The sequence below is a fragment of the Arctopsyche grandis genome, chromosome 8 (assembly GCF_051622035.1).
Source record: "Arctopsyche grandis isolate Sample6627 chromosome 8, ASM5162203v2, whole genome shotgun sequence".
Lineage (NCBI taxonomy): Eukaryota > Metazoa > Arthropoda > Insecta > Trichoptera > Hydropsychidae > Arctopsyche > Arctopsyche grandis.
The window spans coordinates 22,423,455-22,447,397 of NC_135362.1; the positions used below are offsets into that span (position 1 = coordinate 22,423,455).

A 23,943-nucleotide genomic window follows, 5' to 3' on the forward strand; every position below is an offset into this window, starting at 1 on the left:
TAATACACGAATTATTGGTTTTAACAGTGTTAACAGTCAAAACCTACATACATATATATATTCAAATAGGTGTCACATGAAACTTTTAGCTGTCAAAACGTGAAGTATTTAAAAGAAAAATCATATGGAAATCATATTACAACGTTGCTTTAAGTCCCGTTTCAGCTAATATTAAAAATATTGCAACCCAAGGTGAGCATACTATATGTACATATGGGATGCTTACAACACTTAAACTTATGCCTAACAGTTCGTGTATGTATAAACAAATAAGTTCATTTGTCCATTTATTTTATTTTGTACAATAAAACTGGCCAGTTTGGTTCGTGAATGAACAAACTGGTATTTATTTATTTCTTTTTTACATATACATATACCAGGAAGGCCTTTCATGTAAACCCCAATGCGCCTTCCTGGCAAATTACAAATTACAATTACAATGCAGCATTTTTATTACAAGTCGTTGAATTACGAGACACTGAAAAACTGGCAAATTAACGAAACATCTATGAATTGTACATAAATTTTATTGTACATTAATCTAATAGTGGTGACATAGTAGGTAGGAAGTATTTTTAGCCAATTTTTAAACGGGAACCGTTTCAACAATGAAATCAGAGAAAATTGGCAAACTCTGATAGGAAACGATCGACCTGGAGTCACAAATATCCAAGTCTGACCAGCAGAGCTACAGATGTACTCAGAAAAATACTTTTCAATCGAGGTCAACTCATGGGATCGAACCCGGCGCCTCTTGGTGCTAGGCAAACGCCCAACCATCGACCCATGCTGCTGGTATACATATGTATAGGTATATACATACATATGTGAAACATTTCCCATGTTTTAATTTTGCTCAATTCAGAAAAATACTTTTCAATCGAGACCAGCTCATGGGATCGAACCCGGTTCGATCCCATGTATGTTCATTAACGAACGAAATGTATATTTGGACCGTAACATATATCATCATCATCATCTCAATATCCACTGCTGGATGAATGTTTTGTGCGACTCTCATCAATCTCACCCTTCACATTTTCCAAATTTTGTATACTCATCTTCTTTGCAGCCTTTCTTTCACATTTTCTCGGGTACCATTTTGGCACCTCTTTTGTCCAACTTTCGCCCATTCTTCTAGGTACGTGACCCGCTCATTGCCATTTCAATCGCTTCACTCTCTCCACTACATACATATATCCACTAACCTTATCACATTTCTCACCCACGTATTCCATTTCCTATCTCTCCTCGCTATGTCGAGAGTTTAGTGTTCCATACTTCTTTTCGATATATAACTATGAGCCGTTATAATTGAAAGTGGCATAAGTCCACTTTTCTTCATTTCGACTTACATCTCGCAAAACATTAAATATAATATTTTGCATCTAACAATATTTAAAAATTCTGGTGGTCTGTAATGCACTTACTCTGCTTTTTCGATATTCTGGACATATCGAGTAAAATAAATAACAAAAATTTGTGAATTAAACCAAACATAAATAGTGTTTTTGGAACTGAAAATTGGACTTCCGGAACTTTCAAATATAACGGCTTATATGTATGTATATTAGTATATATACCTATACATATACATATGTATGTCCTGCCAAGCAGGACATATTAGTAAAGGTTTAAATTTTTAATATACATACATATATATTTTTACAGATGTATGTATTGTATTTTTCATCTTTTAGCGAAGAAACGAGATAATTATACGGATTTTATCTTAAGATTAAACGATTGATTCTACCCAAGATTAAATTATGGGAACATTTTCAACTTTCGACAGCTAGCTGAGCTGATAATTAGTTCACGAGTAAAGGACTTTATTTAAGTACTTGAAGCCTCTCCGAAAATTTTCAACATCTTATTTGAAAATATAATATAAAGATTTTTTTAAATTTGAAATCTCCAAATTTAGTAGACCATCTTATAGTACTGTTGCGTAGGGGTGGGTTGAGGATCCTAATTAAAGGCCAAAGTCACTTCACAGCATTTATTGTGATTCAGGAGATCAGCGCTCGTTCCAGAATACTCCCCGTACTAAGTGTACCTCCTTTTAAGGGGCAAGTTGCTCACTACAGCCTCCCCGATCTGTTTATTTATCCACTGTTCAGACACACAGTTTTACAGTCTCACGCTCTCAGGTACATACAGTCTCACGCTCTCGTCCAGATTCTGAGAATTCTACCAGCCACATACGCGTCCAGTTAGGCCAATTCGGGGGTCTCCATTGTTAACCCCAGAATGCACTTAGACAGTGGATAGTGCCCATAATATTACCACGCTACACTACATAATTTTCTAAAAAAAATTATATATATATTTTTTTTTACTTTTACCTGCCTTTTTTTACTTCAAACAATTGGGCTAAAATTTTGCAATAAAGACGAACTATATACAATTTTGTTCTGAAAAAGAATATGTAAAGATTATTAATAAAAAAAATCCAATGAACAAAGCGAAAGGTAAACTTAAATTGAATCGATGTATTTATATGTATGTATGTATAATAGACACGAATATGCCAGCTTAAGCGTGAATGAAAAATGTTCTTATGCTATAGCTTTTAAGTAAAGCTTTTAACTCCTTTGATATTTAGGTGGCAAGTCACGTAATTGGTCTGCAAACTAAGCGGTTAGTTTCGTGGTTGGTTTTTCGCGTGTGGTTTTGGAAACGGGTGGGTCTTATCGGAACAAAAGATCCAGGGTCCTGCCCCAGGCTCACCGGAGTTTGCACTACTGTATAATGGCTCGGTAATTAACCGTCTCCTTGAACCGTGTCCTACACACCCTCGCCCGATGACAAAAGACTAAAGATTAGATCAAATCCCTTGCTCTTAAATTTTATATGCGATTCTGTAATCTTCGAGTGCAGCTGTAACTCATTTTATATTTATTTCAGTTCAATTTGTAATTCAAAGACTTTGATTTGTATTGATTTTTCAATGCAGACTGCTTTAACGTTTAAACAAATTTGGTTTGGATATTTTCCATTTTTTGTTTTGTTGAAGGGTGATTATCTTGACGTATTTGCCTCATCTATCATCCTCGAACGAGCTGACCTTTTTGTAAGGGGTCCCTCTTGATTTTTAAATCAAAATATATTTTTCTAGTGTGAAATATACCTTTATACAGCAATAACCATACTTCACAGTATATATACATACATACATATGTATGTATGTACATTGAATGTCTACATTTAGGATAACATAAGATACAAGTCTTTACACTTAGGGATGATGTGGATATATTTTTGCTTGCTTCGCAGATTTATTGCAAAACCATTTCGATTATACGTATTTATAATACATGTGAGTTTAGATGTAATATTGATTTATGATTTTACTTGAAGAATTTCCAGGTTACATACATATATTGAATAGCCCGTGATCCGGCTGAGGTTTGACTTATAGGGTTGTTTGTCATTTAGATTAACGTGTTCTGTTCTTGATTTATCTTTTCACAACGGTATAAAACTTTTATGTATTTTATTGTAACTCACACACACACACATGATATAGTTGGTCAATTTGTCTAAAGTGAAATTATCACTTATGGATATCAAAATTACAAAAGAAGGACTTAATTCATTTTTTAAATTGATAGATGAGTCACGAAATTAGGAAACTATTAAAATTATTTCGTTTCTATTGTTATTCAATGGTATTTTGCCATTCAAAATTAATATTAACTTTTAAGAGCTAAAAAAAAGCTAAAACAAAATTACAACAAGTCGATCGCCATGAAAATTTAGATGAAAAATACCTCCCGATCTTAAAAAGATAGGGTACTCTTACACTGCACGATAACCACTGAGCTACATACATATATAACATCGATTGTGATTAATTTTGATATTTTTCATACAGTGGCGTACATAAAAGTAGCTCAGAATCCAGCGATAGCTTCGCTGAAGGGAAGAAGACTCTTTAGTTCCAAATTTGGTGAACTTCTACATACTTTTTAAATATAGTAGTCGATGTATTTTGTAACTTTTCAGCTAAAAGTAAGACCTTTGGTTAAAACATCATCATAAATGTTTAAACCATGTTATGGGATGGTTGTTGTCTCCTTCATAGAGCAACAATAATAGCACTCGGTTAGTTTGATTCAAATCTAACCGATATGATATGAATGCAATATGATTTGTATGATAGATTTATTCGATGTATTCAATCGGATATGATTCGTTTATAAATATCCCATCTCATCCTCGGCAGCATTGTTTTGAACGAGCGTCATTCTTTTGGGTCACCCGTTTCCGATAGGTTTATGTCCCGCACTTGAACGTTAGTGCCTCCACTCGACCGGCTAAAAAGGATCATCAATATCCATCTTGGGCGTGCATACATATGTATGTATGTATATCGACGATGAAAATGGAGAAATTGTATTTTTAGTGGACGTGTCTTGCTCCCTCAGCTGCGACTTATCTCGATCGTAATATCTGATCCCAGAGGGTCTACAGCCTACGCTTTCAAAGCGCACTCTACTGACTCGTAAAAACATGCGTAATACCATTTTCCTTTTAATGCTGTTGTTTTGTTGTTGCTGCTGTGTTTCGTTCGGATTTTCATTTCATTTTTAATTTCATTTTCAGGCTTTTAGCGCAACACACGGGTATTTTTCTCGGCTTTAAGACCAGCGAGATGGAGTTGGGTTACAGAAAACGAGAGGGCATGGGGCTAGCGGCTGGTATTCCATTGGGGGCTGCTGTTGTTTTGCCGATTGCTGTCATCGTGACAACTCTTGTCATCGTTTCGTATTATCAAGGGGCGCTACCGTTGGTGGTTTCCATCATCACGCCGTTGATGTTCATTGCATCGCCATTCATCACATCATATCCCAAGGTACAGTGTTTGATACCATTTTAAAAGTTCAATTAACTGATATATTTCAAGAAGACATTCCACATGAGAAGTGTTACTTATGAGAAGTGTAATATGACAAGTGCAAGTGGCTACAAATTTGAAATGTAGAAGGAGCAGAAGAAAATATAAATAGTTGACTCCATTAAGTGACATAATGTGCTGATGTACCACACAGGTGCTCTTCTCCAGGTGGAAAACCCCTCGTAGTGGAAAGCGTCACGTGTGTTTCCGTTATGTCGGGCGACTTCCTGAAACCTCCCACGTGATGAAAATTTTAGATAAAAATCTTCTTACAAAAATTCATTCGTAATGTCAAAATATTTTTATTTGCCTCGTATAATTTAATTTCAACACATAATGTCAAAGTAAAATCACCTCAAAATGAGATTTAATTAAAAATTTAATTTGATTTTTTGATTTTTAAATGCTTTTTATTATTACGAAATTATGGTCACAATACATCATATATCTATTTTAATAGCTACTGATCTACTGATCATTTTCTATTTTACAATTTTATTTTATTTGGTTAGTAATCATAGTATTATATTTATTCTAATGTAAATGTACAGCATAATAGGAAAAAGAGCTCAAAAACCTATTTACAATTCTTATAAATGCTCATAATACATCTAATACATAATATTAATTAAAGACTCTCTAAAGTCGATGACCTAAAGCCGATTGTGTTTAGGTAATCTGTGTTTATACCTGAAGGGTATAGACATTTTGTTGTAATCACCGAGACTCTTCACAAGTGTGTTAGTATGGTTATTAGTGATTCTGTCATAGAATCTACTGGTTAGTTAGTTAGTAATGTCTGTAACAAACGGAATATTATATATGGCGTGCAGTTTTTTGAAGTTAGTATATATGGGTGTATTATAAATTATTTTTAGGGATTAAAAAATTTAATTGAATTCTGGATGTAGTATATATATATATATATATATATATATATATATATATATATATATATATATATATATATATATATACATATGTGTATGTTACAGTTGAAGTGTATCTTCCAGTTGTAATATTTTGACTATTTAGTTGAAATATATTCCATCTAACCTGGTACCAACTACCGTTATAGTTGAAGTGTATTCCAGTTGTAATATTTTGTATCAGCTGTAATATTTATATTTTGACTAGTTGGAATATGTATATTCCGTCTAATTCACGTAAGTTGATTCACATGGCGAATTACATTCTAACTGGTCATATATTACAACTGAAAATACAGTTCAACTATAAGTTGGTACCAGGTTAGATGTAGAGGTTAGGTTTTCGTGAAAACGAAACTCGACTAATAAATTGATTTAGTAAAGTCACATTTTTGTTTTGAACACATTCTTTAGAGTTATCGTAATACAGTAATCATTACCTTTATTCGCAATACCTAGCAAATATTAACACATTATTGAATTTTAAAGCATTCGTAAAAGCATATGAGCTGTCAAAACTCAACTGTTATATTAAAACTGGTGCACATTGTTGAAAGTGTATTCGCGTTTGTAGATATATATAATAATTTACTAGTTGAATTGTATTCGAAAACGAATGACCTAAAATGCTAGTTGGAATATATTACAACTGAAAATACACCTCGAATATACACTAACGAGTCATATTAGCGTGATGCAATGGTATATTCCTACAGCTTAATTAAATTCATCGATATTGATTGGAGGTTTAAAGGAATTTATTTCATTATGATTTCAGAGATGGAAGAGGATGTCATTGCTTGGAAAGAGGATAAGCGATTCGACGGACCTGAGACTTCTTTCCATTATGACGGCTGTAGCTTTACTCACCACTCACAATGGAGTGCAAATGGTATATTTTATTTGTCAATATATATACACACATATAAAATCGTTTAGCTGTAAAATTAGTCGCGAAGTTTCTTGTTTTTAGTTCATAATTTTCGTTCGATGGCGAGGTTCGTGTCGGTTTTCGCGGTTATGTAAATGTATGCAAAATTATGCAATTGAGGCTTGTTCATGCATACGGTACAAATCGTGTCGCCTTTCTGTATAATTGATGGAAATGTGCAACAACGTAAATTGTCCGGTATATCGATGCATGTATTACATAATATATTCATGGAATGGTCTAATTAGTTTAAATTTTAATTGATTTCATGATTTGATTGCCATGAAAAAAATAAAAATAATATTATATAGTGCAGTGTATTTTTGTAAGACTTGGCCTCGATGTTTGAAAAAGAAACCATTTGCACAGTAACGACGTGTGTATGCAAGTAAAACTTGGAAAGTAAGCTCAGGCTTATCATATAAACTTGAGGGAAACATGGAAAGATGTATGCTTGGGATAACGAGGAGTTTTAGAACAGAACACGTGAGTGAGTGCATATGTATATAACTGTGAAGTATGAAATTTCAAATGAAAAGACTGAAGTAGCAGTGTAGTTACTTGGATAAATAGATGGTAGAATGGACAAAGGAAGTGCTTATTTTAAACAGATTATCTAAATAAAGCCTTGAATAGTATTTAAGAGAGCGTATAAAAATCATGACAGAAACAATATTTTACAGTATACCTATAGAATATAACAGACATCATATCATCATCATCATATGTATGTATATATGTATATATAAAAGCGCTATTCTGTCTGTCTATCTGTCTGAGATAACATTCGTCGTACTATAATAGTCGTTTCGATTTGACATATACATGCATGTACATACGTCACAGCTAAACCACTACCAAAACGTATATACGAATACAATAACAAAAGAAAAAGACTTCTATATATTATATATACTGATCACTACTAATTTTTCCGCTTGGCAGAGAATTTACCGCTATCTATTTCATTAATTTTTCTATCGGTGTTTTATATATATATTTTTTATATGTATGTATATTATACATACATAGGTTGGTAGGTAGTTTTTAACATTTTATATTATTATTTAAATATATTATTATTATTATTAAATATACTATTATTATTTAAATATATTAATTAAATATAAATATTAAATTAAATATATTTAAAGGGTATTTGAAAAACAATTCTGGGGATTGAACACATGACCGACAACACATTGCTTTTAATTTTTTTTAATTTAATAACTTAATATGCCAACACCCATGCGATGATATTTCATCGGATACAACACTAGTATCATCATATATATATATATATATATAACAACGCTATTCTGTGTGTCTGTCTGAGATAACGCTCACCGTACTATAATAGTCGTTTCGGTTCGATATATGTATGTCACAGCTAAAATTCTGCCAACAAAATGTACGAATATAATAACGAATCAAGAAAATACTGTTTGCTACCAATGTTTTCTTACAATACACCCGATTAAATTTTCATCGGGTCTATCACTATATTAATCGAAATTTCTTACGTCACGCCATATAAAATATACGTAACGGTAATATTATTTATCCAGGTTTGGAATTAAACAATTAAATAAAAATATAAAAAAACACCCGTTGAAATTTCAACGGGCACAACACTAGTTAGAAAATAATACTTTTACAAAATAGAATTGGAAATAGATTTTTTATTTGGTTATTAAATTTTCGTTTACAGTGGTTGTGTTCCCAGTCAGCTAAAAATTCAAACGCGTGTGGTGATGGAGCAGGTTGTGCACTTATTGGATGCAGTGGTGGTGCATTGATTGCTGCAATTGGAGCATTGAGCCCAGTACCTCTGATTGCTCGTGTAATTTTGACCATTGTGGCAATTGCACCTCCCACTTCTCTGACATTCTGTTGTTTGGGAGATTTGTTAGATTGTTGGGATGTTGTTCCGGGGGAAGAAACTTTGTAAGTATATTTGTATTAGTTTCACTCTTCTATATATTATACATATTTATGGATAAATATGTACTGGGTATGGAGAAAATATCCATTTGTTATGTTTTAACCCTTTGAATGCTGATCAACGCCGAATGGCGTTTCGCCAACAAGTCCATGAGCCTGAAATACGCCGATAGTTATTGTTTTTAGAGTATGTTAAAAATTAACAAGAATACTACCAGCTAAGCATTTCCAGGTAAAACGAAAAAAAATGCATTGAACATGGGTCGTGTAAAGGTCTGTTCATACCTATCCAGCACGACCCGTATCCTGCAGGTGTCATGCAAGTGCGGATAGTATTCTTTAGTACATTATATATGGACGCGCATGAATGCGTAAATGCGCATGCGCGAATGGAGTATGAATACGTCCATATAATGTACCAAAGAATACTATCCGCACTTGCATGACACCTGCAGGATACGGGTCGTGCTGGATAGGTATGAACAGACCTTAATCCGTGTCAATTTTTATAAAGACTGGTTTACATCGGAATTTCTGAATTTATAACCATAGCAGAATTTCTCGATGGAAATCCTTAACTTTCTAGTATTTTACATTGTGGCTTGGCATTTAGATTGTGAGCATTACATTTTAACAACACTGAAGAAGATGGAACTGGTTTTGGAAAATACATTCATTAATAGACTTCTTTTGTTTATTTTATATTGTTGCAAGATATATTAGAGAGTCTAAACACACCTTTACAAAACTCAAAATCCTCGGCGGTAGTTTTCTAGGGTAGTGATCTAAGGTTTGTTTGGATTAGCTACAATTTTTTTACCTGCTTTCTATTGGATATCTAAATAATTATAATTGGCAATGTTGGCGAAATTTTTAGCGTGGCAGGCTTTCAACAGAAAAGACGTCAGCACTCAAAGGGTTAATATTGATCTTCATTATAAAATCATCATTTGAAATTCAATGTATTGCATAAAGATATGGATGGTATAATAAATATTTTGAAAAATTCATGAAATTTAGTAGTATTTATATGTATATGCATTTATGATAAGAAAATTTATATTGATACTGCTTACTATTCCAGAATTTTCTATTCAAGAAAAGTTTATTTTTACATTACATAATTTAAATTGTATAAAAACTACTATCAAGTGGTATCATTATATATACATATGTGTTGTTAAATATATCTAATTTAAATTATGCTTTGATAATTAATAAAATAATATATGAATTATGTCAGGATGTTTCCAACAAAAATCTCCCTATCCATTTTGATGGTCATTGTCACTATAACGCTGATTATTCTAAGTTACCAAGTAAGTGTTTGTTTAAAGCAAGTAAAATTTTTATTTATGTCACTATTATATTGCTAATATATTTCTAAAAATATATAGTTGGAAGCAACCTCTCGCGTTCTGTTCTTATGGAAAGCTCAAATTGAAAAACAAAGAGAGTGTGCCGCAGATATGAGACGAAGAAATGAGGCATTGGTATATAATGTGCTGCCGCCACATGTGGCTGCTCATTTCATGGGTAATAGACGTCGTCAACATAACGATCTGTATTCTCAAAGTTATTCTGAAGTGGGGGTATTATTTGCATCAATGCCTAATTTCTCAGGTATGTTGTGAAATTATGATGCTTTTGGGATGTGGCCTCCTAAATATTGTTATGCTAATGACATATTTTACATGCATTGCATATATTTTAGAATTCTATACAGAAGAAACTGTTAACAATCAAGGATTGGAGTGTTTGCGATTTTTAAATGAAGTAATTTCTGATTTTGATGCTGTAAGTAACATTTGATGTTTACATAAATGAGCCTGAATTCAAAGCATTTGTCATGAGTTAATTTTGTATATAATTATTGTAGTTAATTGAGAGACCTCCATATCAAGATATTATCAAAATTAAAACAATCGGCTCGTCGTATATGGCAGCTACAGGTCTTAATCCTTCGAGACGTGTTAAGGTAAACATTTTATGGTGATACATATCAGTTTTTTGTATATTTTTGTGTATTATTATTGTATTACATTACTTTTGCAGCCTGATGATCCGATTACTGTTAGATGGTTACATCTGTCATTATTAGTGGAGTTTGCTTTAGAATTGACAAGGGTTTTGCAATGTATAAATGAACAATCGTTCAATCATTTCGTGCTAAAAATGGGTATCAATCATGGACCAATTACGGCAGGTGTTATCGGAGCTAGGAAACCTCACTATGACATATGGGGTAATACTGTAAATGTTGCTTCTCGAATGGAAAGTACCGGGAAAGCTGGATGTATACAGGTCAATAATTTTTGTATTTTTTTTTGTTATTGGTATTATTATATTAGAAAGGAAGCAAATTTAATTTAATTTTTTTAGGTTACTGAAGACACTTGCAATATCTTAAAACACTTTGGGTACACATTTGAACAGAGAGGCTTGGTATCGGTGAAAGGAAAGGGACAGCTTATGACTTATTATCTTCTCGGTAAAAATGGAAATGAAAAGTCTCCAGTAGTCGATAAAGTCATTGACCAGGTATGCGTGCTAATAAAAATTATAAGTTTATAAAATTTTACTAACACAATTGTTATGAAATTGGAAGAAATATTTACAATTGGAATTTTAGGTAATTGAAGAGCCTATCAAAGAGGATAAAAATGGTTCGGTAATTAATTCGACAATGAGTACACAGTCTCCAATAAATGGTAGCGTTCCAAAAAGTCCTAATGCAAATACAGTTAATTGTAATGGAATGTTACCAGTGTCACCCTCAAATAAAGAAGCTAGCCCTCCTTCCAACGATGAGAACTTGAAATTACTGACACAAGAAGACTCTTCTAATGATTTGAATATTGACGCTCGAGAGAGTGATGCATTGTTAAAAAAATAGAATTTATTTATTTATTTAAAGGAAACTTAATTTTAATACATTATATGTATTTGATATCAGTATGAATGTGTACTTAATATTATTCGTTTCAATGTATGTATGTATGTATGTATGTCTGTTGATATTTTTCACATCATTATTATTCTATTTAAAGTTGTATGCATTGATTTAATATTTGTAACTGATATTTTATTTCAACGGCTCTAAATATAATATATAAATCAATATACTATTTTCCAACTCTTGAGAAAATTGTAAAGATACAGGTATTTAAAAAAATCTCTATATTAAATGCTATCAGCAGATTATTATAAAAAATATTTTATCATAAAATTTGAATACTCATTTACAATTTGATTGTGTTGAAATGATATTTTTTACAATTTAAAAAATAAAATTGATAATTCTAATTATTATCTCTCTATATTGATATAGATTTTTAAGTAACATTTTAGATGAATTGACAACATTATTAATGTGAATGTCAAGTATTTTTGTACTAATGATTTGTTCAAATGAAATTAGTCACTAAATATGTATTTGTAATTTATTTTCGGTGTATAATTATTAATGTAATCGTGGAAAAATTCCCTCTATGAGTGGCATAATTAGGAGGTCTTAAGATTATTTTACCGTTTTGGTAATAAATTTATGTTGATTTTTCATAATAAATTTTATTTCTTGTATATTTCATGAATAATTTATTATATAAATTATTTATAAATTATAAATTTTAACCAAACCAATTAATTGAAAAAACTTTTAGTTTTAATTTTGTGTTATTTATTCTTCAATTTTTATTTATAATATGATATATAATAATACCTTACACAAAAAGAATATATTTTACAAAATGACATAATTATAAATAAATGATGGAAGAAAGTGCCATCTATAAAATATATCTGAAATATATTTGTACTTAATATATTTTCAATTTGACATAAAATATTATAACTTTTGAAAATAAAATAACATTCTGCACATGAAGCACCTAATTGCTACATTTATAAAGAATGCGTGTGATAATTAATTTTGAGAATGGTGTATATGTATTATTTTTATAAAATGTCTTACTAAACTCATTGCCCATGAACAGGGTGTTAATCATGACTTTATGAATGATTTCATTCTTATTAGTGCTTATAAATTTATTGCGAACACAATCACAAATAGTAAATGCATATTTAAGTCAGTTGATTTCAATTAAAAAATCCGGATTTAACTACTCAATAGAATAAAGTTTAAAATTTATTATCTAAACTATTTGGAATGAAATTATTTATATTTGGCCTAAAATTGTATAGTAAATGAATTATTTAAATTAATATTTTTAGAATATTGGAACTTAAAATTACAACTACTAGTACATATTATTGTACAATGGATGTCAAAATATTGTTCTTGTCACTGTTTCAGATGCATACATATATGTATTTATATTGTAATTCAATGTAAGTATTTCTATTTTCATTGTCATTTTAGGAATTTTAATTTGAGAAATACATAATACATATGTCTATTTGTAAGTATATTAAATTATTTATCTTGAATGTGCTAAAGATTTTTTAAAACTTACCAATTAGTCATTTGAAATCAATGAAATAAAAATTGAATATTCATTTTTTATGACTAAGAATAATGTCAAAGTGGGCATAACGCTTAATATGGTAATAAGATGGTTGAGAAAAGAATCGTATGATTGGTTGGGAATATCATAATCATTAAAACTTTTAAGTAGAGCTATGTATGTAAGTAACACTTGTATGTGAAGTTTAATCACTCATTTTATATATCGTGTATTGATAATATACACTTTGTATTAAAGATTATTTTAATTATTGATAGCTAAATGTGATATTTTTTCCCGGACAAAATGTCCGTTTAATAAGTATGATTTAAAGTTTTTAAAGACAATTTTATCTAGATGTGGTAGAATAGACATTGCGGCTTAACCACATAGTAATTTTTAATGTATGTGATGTATGTAGTTATAAATGTTTTGAAATATTTTTTAGGCTTTGAAATTGAATACGCTGAAATTTTCGTTTATATTGTTCGTGTATGAAATGTTTCATTCTTTTGCAATGATCATCGGCGAAGACTGTGTCTTGGGATAGAGTGATAAAAGACTATGACGCCTAAATTATATTTCACTCAACTATTCGGCCTAAATATTTTTCTTTAGTGCTATTTTGTTTAATTTTTAATTTATTTATCACGCATTAAACAATAGATTAAAAAAACATGAATCTTATAATAATCATAGAAGTAATAGATTGTTTTATTAGTTTCAATATACTCATATATATTTTGTTGAGTAATTCTGTCAATGCTTTATTTTATTTTTAAAATTACTTGTAGATAGATTTATGTGAATAGTATTTTATTATGAAATGTATTATGCCAAGTAGATAAATAATGAAATACGTTATTTATTTAGCATATCAAACTTATTCAATAGATTAAGATTGAACTTCAACTTTCAAGGGCTCTATGTTTTGTGTTATGTTTATAGATATTCCTAAATACATACATTTATTAGATGTTATTCATCGATTTGATGATAAGAATATTACGTATTTTGAATATTAAATATAATAGTGGACTGCAATTAAATAAATACATATAATTAAAATCATTTGTGTTTTTCTTTGTATCTTCCCATGTAAACAGTTTTTATTTATACTTCAACAAATATTATTTTGTTATATTATACTATACTAACTTACCTTTTAATCGATTCCTGTAGGATAGTTGGAAATTCAAATATGTGTATGGATGTATAATGATTTGGTCTTAAAAAAAAATCTTTGTTATTTCAGTAATACTTTTACATTTTATTATAATGTTGATTAAAGCTTATAGTTAGATTAATTTTGAATACATTTTTGATAAAATATGTTTGATTTCTCATAATGAAATACAAAAACGACTTATCTGTTAAGAAGGCAACGAAAACAGAACAGCCTAAAAAGTTTTTTTTATACAATGTGAGTTAAAATAACAAAAAAAGAGATAAATTTCGAGTTAAAGAATCAATATTGAAAAACACGTTTTACGTAAAATTGTTAATTTTACAAAAGCTCATTTTTCAGTTATAGACAGTGGCGGACTGGCCATACAAGCGAACATGCCCGATGGCATGTGGGCCCCACTATCTTTTAGAAAATATGGGCCCTCAGTAAAATTAAATAAATTTTTAACTATTTAGATTTTATATTTTCCGAATATAAAATCTATTCTTAATCTAGACACATACATGTAAATAGAAATATAGGATAGGGGCCCCCTCCCCAAAATCTCGATTTTCGATTAACATTAATTGAAAATATTATGCATTTTTTTCAGGGACGTAATTTGGGGGGCACTCGCCCCCCTAAATTAAGGAATATTGAGAATTTAGAAAATATTATGAATTTAATGATTAATGAGATAATATGGATCTATGAATGCTACGTTTATTTCTTATGTATGTTACTTTTGGGTAACTAATAAAATAATCACTGCTATGTGCTTTGAAGAAAAACAAAACAAACCTTTATCTATTGTTATTACGTACATATGTACATAGATAAAGTGAAAAGACAATTGGTAGAAATTAAGTTAATTGATGACTCAGTTTGATGGTTGATTAATGTTAACCATGTGAAGATTTGTGGAAAAAAATTTTCGCCTGCGGCGCTTTTTACATAATGTTTTTTTATAATTATTTTTTCAAAAATAAGCTTATTTTTTTCATATTTTATAACTCAATAAGGTAAAGGATATTTTCCATTTTTATTCATAAAAGATATAAAAAAGATTTTTTGAAAAAAAATTCAATTTGATCAATCTTTGCCTGCCCCCCCCAAGAAAAAGCTGAAATGACGTCCCTGATTGTTTTCTACCGAAAGTAAAAGCCGCTTTTATGCCGCATTCTTTTATGATGCATTGTATTTACCCAGGACAAGGGTTAAAACGAAATATACAATGAAATTTATGGATCTATTTTGCTTTTGCCAATTTTCTTGTACCTAAATTTGTTTATTCCCATTTTTGAAAATTTCATTTATTTTTTCCCCTTGATTTTTGGTGAAAAGAAGAAAATTTTGTTATATGGGGGGGGGGGGGGGACAAATTTTTTTAACCCTGGGTGGGCCCCCTTTGACTCCTGGCAAGCACTGATTTCAGTCCCAGTCCGCCACTGGTTATAGATATAATATATCGTATTTATTTACATAGAATATGTATTATCATTTATTTATTTCATTATCAATTAATTGGTACAATATACATATACCATCATCTAACACCAAATAAAGCTGAAAAAATTCATTCCATCTTTCACGTGCTTTATCATTATAATATAAAAATAATCGTGATATTTGTGCACTTTCACCCAGCAAAGCAAATCCGAATTACAAATCTATACAACTTGCATATTTATTTAAAATTGTAGGTATATTAGAAAAATAATTTTCTTTTTAAAGCATATCGTTAATTTTGTGAATATAATATGTTTATATTTACAGTCGCAAGAGTGGTAAATATAGATTTAATTTATACATGAGATGGAACTTGAGTTCTGGTTCAAAAATGGTAAAGCTTTCTTTTAATATATGAAAGTGTTTTTAATTCGATATACATACATATGTATAATATGAAGGATATTACACTATAATTTTTAAATATTTACAAACATACATAGTGTGATAAACATCAAACGAATTCTTACATACGAATACTTTACATACGAAGTCTGTGACAAATATCAAACAACCTGGTGTAATAATAAATTGTAAAAATTAATAACATTTCCCACAAATTGCATGAATTGTAACGGCAAACATTTTTCTATTATTGTAAAACTATTATATTTCAAAGCACATACATTGTTTTACTTTTATTGTCGAATATAAACCAGGTCATAAATAATCATAGGCCATATAAGTATATATGTATTAAGTTTCAATTTTATAGATCAACAATAAGCAATTTATTCACACCTATGTATGTACATATTACCTATATACGTTCCAACACCTCAAATCCAAACCAAAGTAAAACATCGTATGTTACTGACTTTTTATCTTTTTCAATAAGTCGATGAGTTTATGGATAAATTAAAGCACTATGAAACAATGATGATGATATGAAATCGATTGATTAATCGATATGTGGCTCCGGAGACGATTCACTTTCATGAAGCGCCGGTGCCAAAAGCAGCCCTCACGTTCTCACGAATTTATACACTACTCCGAAGACTAGAACACTCACTAAAACTAAGACTAGGGTGGTAATTACTTTGGCGAAGGCGTTCAATCCAGATTCACCGTGCTCCAGAGGACGAGCACTCTGTCCCGGAGCAGCTCGACTCCTCTTCCCTGCTAAACCCCTCGCCAATGCAGGAAACGCGAGACTTTGGGTAAAGGTAAGCTTGTGCAGTGATTCAGACAGTGAATATGGTCCCACACTACCTCTGGCTGCTGCTCTGAGCAGGGCATATTCGAGATCTAATGCATCGAATAAAGAGTATCTAGCTGTCATTGTTGAGGAGCGTCTCCTTTCATTCGGTTGCCAAGTACTGTTGTGTCTGGTCGGTGCTGCTACAGAAGTTAGCGAGGACGTGGTGGAAGACGATGGTGAGATGTCTCGTACGTCTTCCGCAGATGTGTGAGCTGGTTGGCGCAACAGACGAGCATGATCAGGATGTAAAAGACCACTGGAAGGTCTTCTTCCTCCAGGACTGCCTAATCCTGTACCGCATACGCTCCCCGGACCGCCTGGTGATGGAGATGCCTGAAAATACCATTATTAAATATAAATCATAATAGTATTCATGAGAAACATTTCAACATTAACCAAAATTTATTATATATGTACATATGTACATTTAAACTTTGTGATAATGTTGTATTCAAGATATACAAATAGGAGCCATTGAAATGTACTTTGTCTAATACATACAACTTTGTGTCAGTTAAATCTCATCTCATGGTTACTACGGTTTTGATACAAACTGTAAGTCGGTTAGATATTGTACCTACATAACTATATGATCACCTTGAATTGTATTTTGAAGCAGAAATTTACATACTTATACGAGTTTGAGCATACATACATAGAGATCAAAAGGTTTTATGGTGAGTAAACACGAATTAATATGATTGAGTTGGTATAAGTGACATTTCACCCTTCTCGCGAATTTACAAAACCCAAGTATTGATTAGCTTGTAGTTTCAAGATAAACATAGCTATATAATTATTATTGCCGAAAGGGTGAGATGTCATTTCCGCTTTTTCAATATTTGCTAAAGAAAGTTTTATATATTATCATTATTGAAAACTGAAACTATAAGGAACAATTAGCCTTATTGATATACAAAAGTAATCAAATAGGTTTTTGAGCTCTTTTTCCTATTATGCTGTACATTAACATTATAATAATAAATTACTATGATAACTAACCAAATTAAATTGAATTGTAAAATAGAAAATGATCAGTAGATCAGTAGCTATTAAAATAGATATAAGATGTATTGTGAACATAATTTCGTAATAATAAAAAGGATTTAAAAATCAAAATATACAAAAGTAAAATTTTATTTTAAATTATTTCCACATAATACATACTATATAATCATTAGCTCGTTAATTGATATCATTATATTGAATTGTATCGGTAACAGTCTCCGCAAGAGAAAATAAATATACTAGCATTAAATATTCAATGAACATAAATTTTTTTAATGGGAGTGTCGATTGGAAAGATATATATGGATTAAAGTCCTGCCACGCAATCAATGACGGCTTTTTAAATATTTACGAGAAGAAGCGTGGGCACCTTTTTTTAGCCACCTCGCTCAAGAGAGAATACAGTTATATATTTCATAAAGGGCAGCGAACAGAAGGCATGAATTTATATTTGAATTGGAAGAAAGATCAATTGTACGTGTATATGTACATGCATACATATATACTACATATATGTACATAATAAAACTGAAAGGATATATATTTAATTTATAAAATTTATTTATTGATTTATTTAATATTAAATAAAAATTATAAAAATAATTTAATACTAAAAAATACATATATTACGTAGCACGACAAATCAGCGCAAACCAACTGAGCGCCGACCTTTCGGCGCAGACAACTCAGCGCAACGACAATTCAGCGCATGGACTATTCAGCGCAACGACAATTCAGCGCAAAATCAATTTTTTCAATAAGTTTTAAATGCGTTTTCGAAAATAATTACTGTATTGAAATTGTGGGCCATATCTATATGATAATTTCATAAATGCGAATAAATTTATTTAATAGTCTTTGTGCCTTGAAATATTTCAATATTTACGCAAGCAGGTTTTCTCAACTAAGGCGGCAAAAATTTATTTTTAAGCTAGGTTAATATTTTTTTACGTATGCAGGGTCTCTAAACTAAGGTTCGCAAATCGTCATTATGAACTTTGCTTTTGATAAAAAATGGGAGAATCTTTGGTTTTCGATTTTTTCCCCAAAAATTATGTTTTAAAATCCTACGCTACGTATTCAGGGTTTCTCGACTGAGTTCCGCAAAAAATATTTCTTAAAAAGAGTTTCCACACCAGAATATACAGCAAAAAATCATACGTATGAATGGATTCTAGAACAAGGTTCGCAAGCCCGTCTTCATGGGTTCTGCTATTCATATCTAAAATGTACGCGTATACGTATGTACATATGTATTGACGTATTTATCGACCATTGATTTAAATTATCGTGCATTTTAATGGGTGACCATGTCGTGTATTTCAACCAATTTAAAACTTATTGAAAAAATTGATTTTGCGCTGAATTATCTTTGCGCTGAATAGTCCATCCGCTGAATTGTCGTTGCGCTGAGTTTTCTGCGCCAAAAGGTCGGCGCTAAGTTGGTTTGCGCTGAGATGTCGGTGTGCCGGATGGGAATGTATAAATGAAAAGTGTTGGAATGATATTCAAAATCACTGGGTATACAAATGGACATACATATACATATATCCAAACCATGAATTTCAATATTGGTACTACCGAAACCGGTTTTCGGCAAAAATTCACTCAACATCTTTGTAGACCTGTCATTCAAAGGAGCTGCTTAATATTATATATTATAAATATACAAGTTAAAATCATACTTATACCTTTGATAATTTCTGAAAACCTACATATTGATTTATAGCTGACTGTTAAGTATGAGAAGCCTCGCCGCCTTTCGATTTTTTCGGAAACCTATTTTTTTCACTTGAAAATTATTTGAATACATACATATATATTATTTAAACTAAAACCATCCCTTCCACATAGAAATTCTTCAAAGCAAGGAGCACACAAAAAATATTTACGTACTTTTTTTTGACACACGTTTATCGGTAATTCGTGCGGTATATGTAGAAGGACTGAACACATTATTTTGCAATTTATTACAATAATTAATGATTAGCCTACACTTACCCTACAATTATGTAATTAATATTTTATCGCACTAGTTATTTTATTTTATATTTTCTTTAGACACTATTTTGTTTCATTTTATTATTGTTATCTTGAATGTTTCATTTGTTTTAAATCTTTTAATTTATATCTTAGTCAAAACTTTCATTTTCATTTGTTTTAAATCTTTTATTTTAAAAATTTAATTTTTTTTAAATCTTTTAATTTATATATTAGTCAAATTTATATGTTAAGTAAATATATAAATAATTACTTAAATAAATCAATACCTAACGTCATACAATAAGTAACGTCGATTTACCGGTACTTTAAAACGTAGGAATTTTAGGAATCTGGACCTTAGAAGTGCCGATGCTAAAATTTCGCAAATTCACAAAAAACAGTGTTGGAAAGTACTTGAAAATGATCGCATTTTTAGTGCTGGAAATGCTTATGTCGTTGTTGAATTCATTTGCTTTACCAATGTAAATATATGAGCCGTTATATTCGAAAGTGGCGGAAATCCAATTTTCAGTTCTAAAAACACTATTTCTGTTTGAATTACACAATTCACAAATTGTTATCACTTCTTTTGATTCGATATTTCCAGACTCTTGCAAAATCAGAATAAACGTATTACAGGCCTACAGTCAGAGAAATGTTATAATAATAGAAGTGGCTTTAGGCGTCATATTGTTGTCAAGTGACGATTGTCCACAGACAATCCTAAATAATTTTAGCATCAGTCGTATTTGATGCTTGGTGCTCCACTTACATATGTCCGATAAAAACTTATCTGTTTGTTTATAATACTCGCAAGATGGACAAGCATCGTTAAAATTGCAAAATGCATTCAAAAACACACAATAAACAACATGGGATACATTTTTATAAGTAAATTGATCCGATTGTATTCCGTGCGTTGTAGCGTATTTATAGAAACATACCGCGTAATATTGACAACAATTAAATATTCATAAGAGCCCTTCTATTAATATAACATTTCTCTGCCTACAGTATTTTAAAATATTGTTAAACGCAAAACATTATATTTAATGTTTTGCGAAATATTTCTCGAAATGAAGAAAAGTGGCCACTTAATGTCAAATATAACGGTCCATTTGTTAAGTACATGGTGTGTCAATATAATAATGCGACGTATTTTTCATCAAGTGACAATTGTCAACAGAATATTAAATTGATTTAACATCGCATTACATATATTTCGATTTTTGTTCTATAGTGCTAGAGTGAATCAATGACAGTTTACCTGAACCGAGTCAATGCCAGAGTCGTGCAGCAGGTGCTGGTCGTGAGCAGTGGGCACGTGCAAGGCGTGTAGGGGGTGCAACGCCGGGGGTGCCAGCTTAAATTGAGATCTGGGAGACAAAGGAGACTTGGGGGAGGGACAGTCCAACGAGGAGGATGCCCTCCTCTCGGGAGGAAAAATGAAACTCTGGCCATCCCCCTCACCTCGGGGGGACTGGCGCGGAGAGTCCTGCGACGGCCAAACCTGAAACACGCCACGTTTCGACACTTCAGCATCTTTGATGATTTAGTGGGAACTTTCAAGGGTCTCCTCTGCCTCGACCCAACTTACTTGTAACAAGGGGAGTGAGCACGTGGGGGCTGGACGGGGGGCCAACGCCTCGTCGCTCTGCGAAGAATTACCACTGGACGATTTTACAGCGGACCAGAGTCGCTTCAGGCCAGCCTCTTTTCTCTTTTCAGATTTCTGAAACGAAAATATTACCGCTTGAATGTAACGTAAACAAGGACCAGACAAATATTGCAAAAAATCGATGGAAATGCCGTGACGGTGGTCGCGTTATTGTTTTTTTTTTCAAGGGTGGTCAATCGTTGATAAGGTTTGTGACCCTCGAAGCCTCATTTTTATTACAACGGAAAAAAATCAATATTTATATCGTTGATCTGGTGGATAAAATGAATACGAACACGAATAACCGTACCCCCCCCTTTGCTAGTTATATGTTTACAACATTTTTATTGTGGTCATTATCGTTTCAACGCCGATGTGTTTGTATCTATGCTGATGAAGCTGTTTAGCACACAATAGAAACGATAATAAATCACTTTAGATAGTGTATGTGTATAAGAAAAGCTTGCAAGATATATGTATGTAACACAATGTATAATTAAAATGAGAAAATACTATTATACATAAAGCTCTCGAAGGACAACACAATTGTGAAGTCAATTTAGTTTAATATCAAGCATTGTTTCAAAGACTTTTCCATTGTTCAAAGTTCTACCAGCTGTTGCTCTATGTTTGTATGTATACGTGTATTTTATGTTTGGGGTATGCATCAGAGGTTCTAAAACTTCGTTTTAAAAATGTACCATCTACATACAAACACAATTAAAAAATTATGAATAATTTATGTAATCAAAAAATTTGATTGATATTATGATGTGTACTAATTATTAAGAAAATAAATAATTTATGATCTTTTGACCAACGTTTTGTATGGAATAGGTCAAAAGGCCGTGTTTAATTTAATATTGAGTGTGTTTTAAAATGGAATTTTATTTTAATACAAATAATTTATTCACAAATTAATCAAATAGATTAAATGTTCTATATATTTACATATGTATATGCCTGAAAAAAATCTTCGGTCAATGTGTTTTACCAGTGATGGCGAATGAATGTGAAACTTGGGGATTGAACGCCAAGTTGCTACACAAAGTCCAATGCACTCAAAGAAGTATATAGAGAGGAAAGACAGGAAATGGAATACGTGGTTGAGAAGTTTGTCAAGGGTAGTGGATATAGTGGATAGAGTAAAGAGATTGAAATGGCAATGGGCGGGCCAGGTGGCTAGAAGAATGGACGAAAGGTGGACAAAATAAGTGCTAGAATGGTCCCTGAGAGAATGAAATAGGATGAAAGGAAGACCGCAGGGAAAATGGGTAGACGAAATTAGGAAAATATGTGGGGCGAGATGAGATCGTCTCGTCCCGAAGTTGCTTAAATTATTATTTTATCTCAAGCATTTCAATTGGATACATATAATGTAATAATATCGCGGAAAGTGATGTATGTATGGAGACACTTTTCATTATATACATAAATGATGATACTGCATTAATCTATTTACGTAATTGTATTTAAAAGCGTAATTGTATTTCTTTAAATTTTTTCATACGACTTTGAAAAAAAATTATACCATTCTTTCTTTTTTCTTTGAGAAACTCGTTGCGATTAAAATTTTAACGAATTCCTTCATTGTAAATGAAACAAATGGCTTTGTAATATAATAGTTTTATCTTTTTATACACACACACACATATATATATATATATATATATATATATATATATATATATATATATATACTTATATATTAAGCTATAATAATTTCTTATTATATGTATGTATGTATATATGGTAACTAGACATACGTTTATGTTTATATAAAAATTGCAGAAATGAATTAGTAAACTATTTTTACTCTGGATATACCTATAATGAAATGAAACCATTATTAATGTGATACAACGGAATATGGCTAATTGTAAGTACTGCGTTATCGCATTAGACTAATGAAACAATGAAAGCTTTTCGATTACGCCAGAGCAACTAATAGAATTATGAAATAATATCACAATTGATGCAATCGCATGTAAAACGGCCGTGTTATTTGAGGTCAAGATCACATTTTATAAAAACCCAGCAACCACGAAGTCTAATAAAGTATTGTACAACCGAAACAGGACACGCCAATAATAAAAGCTCGAATAACGCAATTCTGAAAGAAAAATCTTATTATTGCGTATTATTCGTATATGCAATTACATATGTATATACTATGCTTATCAAATCTGAAAATGTTATTATGTATGTATGTATGTAAGTAAAATGTAAATTGTCAGATATTTT

General features: G+C 31.1%; 2 protein-coding genes across 2 annotated transcripts in view; one reads left to right on the forward strand and one right to left on the reverse strand.

The window, feature by feature from the left end:
* Ac3 (Adenylate cyclase 3) overlaps nt 1-12,265 on the forward strand; it is a 111,066-nt gene extending 98,801 nt beyond the window's left edge. The window contains exons 11-20 of the mRNA XM_077436092.1: nt 4,612-4,861; nt 6,611-6,724; nt 8,475-8,710; nt 9,951-10,026; nt 10,105-10,330; nt 10,422-10,504; nt 10,587-10,685; nt 10,763-11,011; nt 11,090-11,248; nt 11,340-12,265. Of these exons, the coding sequence (XP_077292218.1) occupies nt 4,612-4,861; nt 6,611-6,724; nt 8,475-8,710; nt 9,951-10,026; nt 10,105-10,330; nt 10,422-10,504; nt 10,587-10,685; nt 10,763-11,011; nt 11,090-11,248; nt 11,340-11,603 (1,756 nt within the window). The 3' untranslated portion in view covers nt 11,604-12,265. The remainder of the gene's footprint in view (nt 1-4,611; nt 4,862-6,610; nt 6,725-8,474; nt 8,711-9,950; nt 10,027-10,104; nt 10,331-10,421; nt 10,505-10,586; nt 10,686-10,762; nt 11,012-11,089; nt 11,249-11,339) is intronic.
* Nucleotides 12,266-16,814: 4,549 nt separating this feature from the next.
* The window catches only part of LOC143915880 (uncharacterized), a 105,632-nt gene continuing 98,503 nt past the window's right edge, over nt 16,815-23,943 (reverse strand). Inside the window, exons 3-5 of the mRNA XM_077436701.1 lie at nt 21,640-21,774; nt 21,310-21,552; nt 16,815-17,384 (exon numbers count right to left, since the gene is read on the reverse strand). Coding sequence (XP_077292827.1) covers nt 16,815-17,384; nt 21,310-21,552; nt 21,640-21,774 — 948 coding nt within the window. The remainder of the gene's footprint in view (nt 17,385-21,309; nt 21,553-21,639; nt 21,775-23,943) is intronic.